The sequence below is a fragment of the Silene latifolia genome, chromosome 9 (genome assembly GCF_048544455.1).
Source record: "Silene latifolia isolate original U9 population chromosome 9, ASM4854445v1, whole genome shotgun sequence".
Classification (NCBI taxonomy): Eukaryota; Viridiplantae; Streptophyta; class Magnoliopsida; order Caryophyllales; family Caryophyllaceae; genus Silene; species Silene latifolia.
Window position 1 is genome coordinate 186,894,984 of NC_133534.1, and position 8,148 is coordinate 186,903,131.

The following is an 8,148-nucleotide window of genomic DNA, read 5'->3' on the forward strand; positions in this document are numbered from 1 at the left end:
AAATGCATGAAAATAGGAAGGACGTTGGTGTAAATAAATACTATATCAGGAGGATGCTCCTCCAAGGGAGTTGTTGAAAATCAAGTGCCTTTCCCCCATCGCCTAGCGAAGAACAAGAAGGATGGTAAGTTTGGTAAGTTCTTGGATATTGTTAAGAATTTACAAGTTACCGTCCCATTTATTAAATTGCTAACCCAAGTCCCTTCCTACTCAAAGTTTATGAAAGAAATCCTCTCAAAGAAGCGATCCTTCAACGAGGTTGAGACTATTGCTTTCCAACAACATCATTAGAAAGTAAATTTAAGAGGGTGTGCGACAAAGCCTATCATTTATATTATGCCCTTTGCTGTTACAATGAGTATACTTCTTAACAACAACATCAACATCAACAACTGCTGAACTGTCAACCTTTGCCTTCTTGAGACCTGGTTTCTTGACCTCAACATTAGCAGCATATGCATTTGCTTCAGCAAGAACATCCACAGCATCAGAGACTTGTTTTTGTCTCTCTATCTTTTGAAGCAAGGATAATGCTTTCTTCAGAGGTGGTAATGGTTCCATGGACAAAATATTGGTCTTAACCCCCTCATATCCACTATTTTATCCCATTAAAAACCGTATTAACTTGGTGTGGGTGTCCCTGTCAAGGATTCTTTTGAGCAGTTGACATGTACATGCTGACAATGCTCCACAAGTACAGGTGAGAATAGTGTCAAGGTTTTCCCATGTCCTTTTAAGGTTACTATAATACTCAACCAAAGGTGTGTTACCCTGACTGATAGCATTCAAATTTTTACGCAGTTGATATATTTCTATGGGATTGACATCACCGTATCTCTTAATCATCTCATCCCATAATTCTTTGGATGAATTGACATAAGACATATTTTCTTTAATATCTTCATCCATAGAATTACGCATCCCATGTCTAACCATTATGTCACATCTCATCCATTGATGATACTTTTTATCAGAATTATCAGGCTTTTTAACAGACCCATTAATAAACCTTTCTTTGTTTTTAGAAATCAAAGCAACATATGTATCCCTTTTCCAATTCAGAAAATTACTACCATTAAACTTGTATTCAATCAATTTCAGACATGGCTGATCATTAGTTGAAAGAAATAATGGATCATCAAAGAAAGCATATGGAGATACTTCAGAATTGTTGATAGATTCAGGCATGTTGAAATTAGAAATCAAGTAATTTCACAGAATTTGAACAAGAAGATATGAATCAAACAGGAAATAAAACTTGATATTAATTGTTTTGAATGAGGAAAACAATACCAGAATCAATCAAGATGATGAAATTACAGCGGAAGAAAGAATTAATAACCCAGAAACGAATGAGCGATTGATACCATATGAAACCAAATTGATGAACTTATATTGATCAAACACATTGATTGTGAGAATTAATATTGATGTATATTATTGATTTGATTTTATATATTACATCCAGTGATTATGAATGTATGACAGGAGGGTAGTTCTCCTTATATAGTTAGTTAGGTCGTTTAACTAACTAGAGTTTGTTAAGATTTAGTTAGTTACAAGTTACAACTCTAGTTAGTTAGTTAGATCCTTAACTACTTTGTATGTTAACAACTATATATCCTGTAAGTATTTGAGTTGTCTTTTGGCGCATAGTAAATACAAGACATCGATGATGAGTTCGTACATACTTATCGTGCTTCATTGCTTTCTTTCTCCATCTACATCCCATCTCAGAAACTTCTATAGGATACCAAGAAATATAAAACATGTACAACCAAAACAGCTTCGAATGACACCAGAAACCAAAGCTTCTCTTCCCATACTCCTTATAAGATCTTCATGAGCCATGCTCGGACAAAATGATTGTCGTATATGTATAACTCCCTTTTATTTTCTCAAATATCTCGCATTATGGGTTGGGGTGCCCATTTCAAATGCAAAGCGAGCCTTGCATTCTTTGTTCCATCTAATGTAAAGATGTCGTAAAACTCCCCCTCGAGCAATACTCTGGTGAGTGTCATTAGACATCTCCCAATATAATCCTGCCATTATTTTCAACTCCATGTTAATACTAGATAAAAAGATCTCAAATGACTTCATATCAGAAAGTAAATTTAAGAGGGTCTTTGATAGAAAATACATAAATTATACTGTAGAAGGTATAGTTAGAATAATGGGAATACCTTTCCAATTGTGTCATGATCATAGACATCGAAGATAAGCAATTCATGCAAAGCATCCTCGACAACGAAATCAAATGTTTGGTTCCACACTGGATTTAGAGTTTCACTTACAACCTGGAATTGCAAATATGAACATGAATAAAAGTACCTAAAATAATACTTTCTTGGAATCCCGCTTTTGAAAGAAATGGCTAAGACACATGAGGCATTCATTACTAATTTACTACTCCCTCCTATTCTAAATAACTCTCCCTATTTCCTTTTTTGTCTATTCACAATACTCTCCCTATTTCCTTATTTGGCAAACTTTTATACTTATTTTAATCACCCCACCCCACAACAATACCCCACAATACTCATACTTTATCTTATTTTAATCACTTTACCCCACAACAATCCTTATTTTAATCACATTACCCCACAACAATACTTATTTTAATCACACAATACCTTCCCTCTCTCCAATCTCCTACCCCACTCCAATACTTTATCATATAATACTCCCCTTCCTTAATTCCCGTGCCCTCCATGAAAGGGGAGGGTTATGTAGAATAGGAGGGAGTATAATTAAGAAAAATAATAGTCAATTTTTATTTTATTTTCTGTGGAACGGGAGCTGCAACAACAGCTTTGATGTTGACGGGTCTTGAACACGAGTCATGAGTAGCACCTCTCAATAACTTCACCAACTAAGCAAGGTATGCATCAATTGTCGATCTCTCAATAAATTTTGTTGCTTGTCTTGTTGCAGTTACAATTTATACATTGAACAAGTGAATATAGTGACGAACATGTAAGGAACCGACAACATCAAGCTCATTTGAAAAGAAACATACCCTGGTTTTCACTCTTTTTCCAGCCTTTTTCAGTGTTACTGCCACATAGGGGTCGGACTTTCCGTTTAGATCCATAGCCGGTAAATTTTCAGCTGATACCACTGTAACTGATAGTACTCCCCTCAGAATAACCTCACGCTTTCTCTCGGTGGTTTTTCTTTCAATATCACTGGCATCTTCTTCCGTATCATCTTTCAAGGCCCTTTCCACTTTTGTCAGGGCCACATTCAGATTGAACGGGTTTAAAATCTGATTCCCAGTGCCAAATGGACAATACAAGAGCTCCAACTGCACCTGGAACCCATAGAGAGAACGTTCGAAAGAGTTGTATTAATTTGGAAAATCAAGAGTCAAGACCATAAGTCTTGACGTTTATTGTGACATCAACTTCAGAGTTTAACCTTTTTCCAGAACTGGCACTAATTTATACTCCCTCCGTCTCAATTATTTGTTTGCCTTTTTTATTCTCTCTAAGGGATATACTCCGTATTAATCAAAGGCAAACAATTAATTGGGACAAAGCAAGTAATATGATAATAAAACTTTTAACATGATGACAATGCAATAACAGTGAAAGCGGTCTTTTTTTATATCCACCGAACTGCGTTGCTCAACATACAGAGGCTATTTACGGCTGACCGATGATTGACCAATTACTACTATACAGTATTAAAGCTCAGATTGCAGAAGGTTTAGTTATCCATTTTGTGGCATACATAAACTAAATAAATAAAAAAAAAAAAAAAAAAAAAAAGACCTAAAACAAAATATAGTTGAAAAGATGCAATGGGATTTCATTTTTACCTGTCCCCTATATTTGGTATCTCTCTGTACATCCACATCCTTCACGAGATTTAACCACAAGACTTTCACTTTACCTGGCTCAAGCTCACTGAGTGCCACTTGAGCACAACCAATTAGTTCAGACGGTTGAAGCCCTTCGTCGTCATAAACTCTAACTGTCAAATGCTGTGTCGATGGATCCTCTACTACAAAGTCAAAACTCTCATTCCATATTGGATTCAATTCATTGTTCTGAAGAAATGTTACAATATTAGGCGAGAATTAAGATTAAAAAATTGTGATTATTAAAGGATAGAAGAAAAAGCGTACAATTGTTTTGCTTTTTTTGGTTCTGCTACGTAAAGGGCGTATAAATAAAGAAGCATAAGGATCCGACTTCCCAATCAAGTCTTTATTGGCCAATTCTTTAGCTTGCACCAGCTTCACCTCTAATATCCCACAAGGCTTCAATTCCAAGTCACTGGACAGGAAGGTAAAATACCGAAGAAGTATTCTTTTGTACAATTGTACTGCTCCGTATCAATTAGTCTATCGAATCTACAGGAAAAATAGTAGTTACCTGTAATCTCCAGGAATTATTTGTATTATCTTACGAACCGGCCAAGTTATCGAATCTTCCACAGCATCTGTTATCATTTCCTGTACAAACAATCCACTCACTCATGCTAATGACTAATAAACGTGTTACTTCACAAGTACAAAAAAAAATATGAACCTATCGACAAATCCATAACTTTAAACAAGAGTTTAAGTTGATGATGTACATATCAAAACCGGCAACTTTGCCCAAGGATACGAAGATGAAAAGGTTTCTTACGTGGATGGCCTCAGAAAGCCCCGGAATTGTTGAAATGTCACCTCCAGTAACTTTTAGTGTAAAATCCAAGTTTTTCTGGATTAGAGAGAAATCGCCGAAAGATGTTAGAAAGCAGATGGAAATAATAAGTTAGCTAAAGCCTAAAGCTACGTCTAAGATTAAAGTTGAAATTTTCACATGCTGTCCATAGTATGCATCCCTTCCAATTAACAAGCTAAGATGTTTGACTGGTATTGTAAAGCTAAAGAAATAGCCTTATAAAACAGAAGTTAAAAATCGAGAATATTAGGCTTATACAATGGTACCTTTTTCCTTAAAGAATAACACACAGCACCAAAGCAAGGGAGTTCGGCCACAAGTGGTTTGAAGATTAACCTAAATATCCCCGTAAATCCTACATTCTTCACCTAGAGAAGTAATTGGAAGAAAACAAGATCAATGAATGTAAAAACATCGAGCATACATGAAAGTTCACTCGCAGAAATTAGACAAAAGTGGCTATAGCCTAAATAATTATATCTCATTGAAAAACCAGTTAGATAATGAAAATAGGATTTTGACGTCAGTAACTGATTTTCCTTCTACACATGCGGTTCGATTCATACATTAATTCAGGGCTACAAATTTGATTCTTAAAAATATATTACAAAAATTAATGAGGGACGATCTAAGTAAAAGAACGCATCAATATATACCTGTATAGGTAACGCAACACCTAGATGTGTTTTTACATCAAGTACGATGTTAGGATTACCGTCCCATTGTATCTCCAATTCCATGATTATCTCCCCTGGATCATCACTGTCAATAATACAAACCCCTGAACACATGAACAATTTCCAGCACCGTACATCAGTACTATGTAAGAATATACAATTAACCACAAAAAAATGAACATTGCACTTGACATGCCATCACAGATGCAAGTTGTCCTATGATCATCAAGATTCAAGCATTCAAGCAACCAACGCGATTGAGTCTACTTTTGAGTCAACACCCCATTCCCATGGATGAATGATAGTCCATAATTTCAGAATGAGACTAACCTGTAAACTGAGGTGCCACAGTCCCAAGAGTAAGCTTCTTAAACTTGAGGGAATCCAAAATAGCTGGTGTATATTGCTCAAGAGTAGGTTCCACAGAGCTCTTTATCAGCTCTGATGCCGCCTATCATCGTTATTGCCACGTGTCAAACCAAATATTCTTACACCAATCACACACAAATACACTATCATACATACATCACATTACCTCATCAATATACGGCCAAAGTTTTTGTAGTTGAGAATTAAGCCATTTTAACTACATGCAACAACAACAAAAAGTAAACATTTAATTAAGCACAATTCTATGTAATTCAATGTTATTTTTCATTCCAAAATTTCCAACATTGAATAGGCCGGTTAGCAAATATATTTTCAGCTAAATTAAAATAATGGAACCGAAAGAATAATTCCAAGTATAATTCCTATAATCTTAATCAATCAATAGAAAGTGTTCACCTTCTCCATTTGTGGAAAAATGACCCAGGTTGGATAAAATTCAGGCGGTAATATCTTTCTTGCATCTTGTACTGTCATCCTTGCAAAAGCAGCCACTGTTGCCGCCTTCAGAATATCAAATATTCAAATTTTAATGCTCATTAATAATTAGTAAACCCATCAATTTAAAACCAACAGGAGCTAGTCTCACTATAACATGAAAACAGATTGTAAAAGTTAAAAAGACGCTCTCAAACGAGATTTTGCAAACGAACACCATAACTTTGGCAGCTGAATTGAGTCTCATTATAATCATTAATCACAGTAAAAAATGATCAGAATGCTCAAAATAAAATAAAAATAAAAAAGTATTTGATGAAAGGTAGAAAGAGACCAACTGAACACGGCGTTTGGCGCGAATGTTCTCATAGTAAGCAAAAAGCACGATCAGCCCAATACCCGAAGCAATCCCGAGTATAATTCCTACAATAAAACCCATATTTTAAAGCAATTTAGAAGAAAACCAGATAGCAATTTGAACTAAATTAAAATGGGTTTCAATTATTTTTGGTGAATAATGCAAGGGAGAATGGATTTTAGACATGAAGGTGTTGTATGTACTATGTAGAGCGTTTTAGAAAGAGGAAGAAGGTGCAGGAACGTGCAAGAGTCACTAATTTGGATTAACAAGTAATTAAGGAATCTTGTTTAACGTTCATATATTATTAATATATTAATAATAATGTTTGTGTTTTTCACTTTCTATGTGTAAAGTTTAACATAGAAGATGGGAGTTATTCTGTTTCTCTAACTTTTCTCTGTTTTACATCAACTTTCATTTTACGTTATTTACCAAACACAAAATCTTGTTTGCTTCACAAGGAAAAACACAACTAAGTAGAAAATCTTGATCTTGATTCACAAATTCTTATTTCAAACGGATTATATTTTCGTCTTTTTAAAAAGTCGGAATTCTGTGACCTTATGGTCAAATGTAACCATAATGGTTTAACTAATTTTACAGCTTTATGGTAACTTATTTTTTAAAAGTGGTCATATTTGACTGTAAAATAGTCTTAAAATATCGTCCTTTTGGAAAATATCAAATAACTCGCCTGAAAGGAGACCAACAGTGATTAATTATATATAATTTTTAAAACGTTTGTATTCGTCATAAATATAAAACGTTTGGGATAAGAATTTACCATTCTCATATAGATATATGGGATAAGAATTAAATATCCACCCAAAAAAATATTATCTCATATAGATATATTGGATAAGAATTTACCATTCTCTAAACATTATTTTATTTTAAAATATCCACCCAGAAAATTTCCAACAAATCACTAAAAAAATAAACACAGCCAAAGCAACGACAGTTTAGTTACTTCGTACATGAATAGGCAAAGTGTCCTTTAAGTTTGTGCTTGACTTGCATGTTGGTCATGCTTTAAGGACAAGTGTGACCGATACAGCAAAGCTAACAACTGTAACAAGTAACAACACGTTCATATTCCAAAACGCAGCTTAGTGTACTTGAACTTGACTTCATCGTATGATCAAATCAATCCATTAACCGTGATACATTTTTTTTTTTGGAAGACAACCGTGATACATTTTAGAATATCATGGATTTTGCACACGTGTTACGTATGATTTCATGTTAACATATATACAAGTATATTTATTTTAAATTTTTACCGAAAATAATTAGAAAAAGGGTTTTAATATATACAATCCATTGGGTATATATAGTCTTTGGCTTGTTAGATGAACCATCTCAACCAAAACCTTAAGGTGATGGTTGAGGTCAACTATTATATTTATTCCTATTAATTACTAAATGATAAGTAAGTGGACCAAATTGTGTGTGAATGATCAAATTACTCATCAAGTTCATTCTTAAAATAGAAAACACAACAATTGACTGAGACACCCAAAATGGAATATGACTAATAACCGGGACAGAGGGAGTATAATTTATTAAATAAATTTGGGGATTTGAAAGAACTATTTTTTTT

At 34.2% G+C, this 8,148-nt stretch overlaps 2 protein-coding genes across 2 annotated transcripts; both read right to left on the reverse strand.

Annotated features, from left to right (window-relative positions):
• Nucleotides 1-300: 300 nt before the first annotated feature.
• On the reverse strand, nucleotides 301-1,188 carry LOC141601997 (uncharacterized). Its single transcript, XM_074422304.1, has 2 exons — nucleotides 683-1,188; nucleotides 301-595 (listed from the first exon to the last, which is right to left on the reverse strand). Exons 1-2 carry the CDS (start codon nucleotides 1,186-1,188, stop codon nucleotides 301-303), a joined length of 801 nt encoding a protein of 266 aa, XP_074278405.1.
• Nucleotides 1,189-1,420: 232 nt separating this feature from the next.
• Nucleotides 1,421-6,905, reverse strand: LOC141600291 (synaptotagmin-5-like). Its single transcript, XM_074420488.1, has 13 exons — nucleotides 6,519-6,905; nucleotides 6,146-6,250; nucleotides 5,895-5,945; nucleotides 5,690-5,810; nucleotides 5,339-5,463; nucleotides 4,949-5,050; nucleotides 4,644-4,718; nucleotides 4,386-4,465; nucleotides 4,136-4,286; nucleotides 3,827-4,057; nucleotides 3,023-3,316; nucleotides 2,187-2,300; nucleotides 1,421-2,045 (listed from the first exon to the last, which is right to left on the reverse strand). The coding sequence occupies exons 1-13, from the start codon at nucleotides 6,621-6,623 to the stop codon at nucleotides 1,899-1,901; spliced, it is 1,701 nt and encodes a 566-aa protein (XP_074276589.1). The 5' UTR covers nucleotides 6,624-6,905; the 3' UTR covers nucleotides 1,421-1,898.
• Between the last annotated feature and the right edge of the window lie 1,243 nt (nucleotides 6,906-8,148).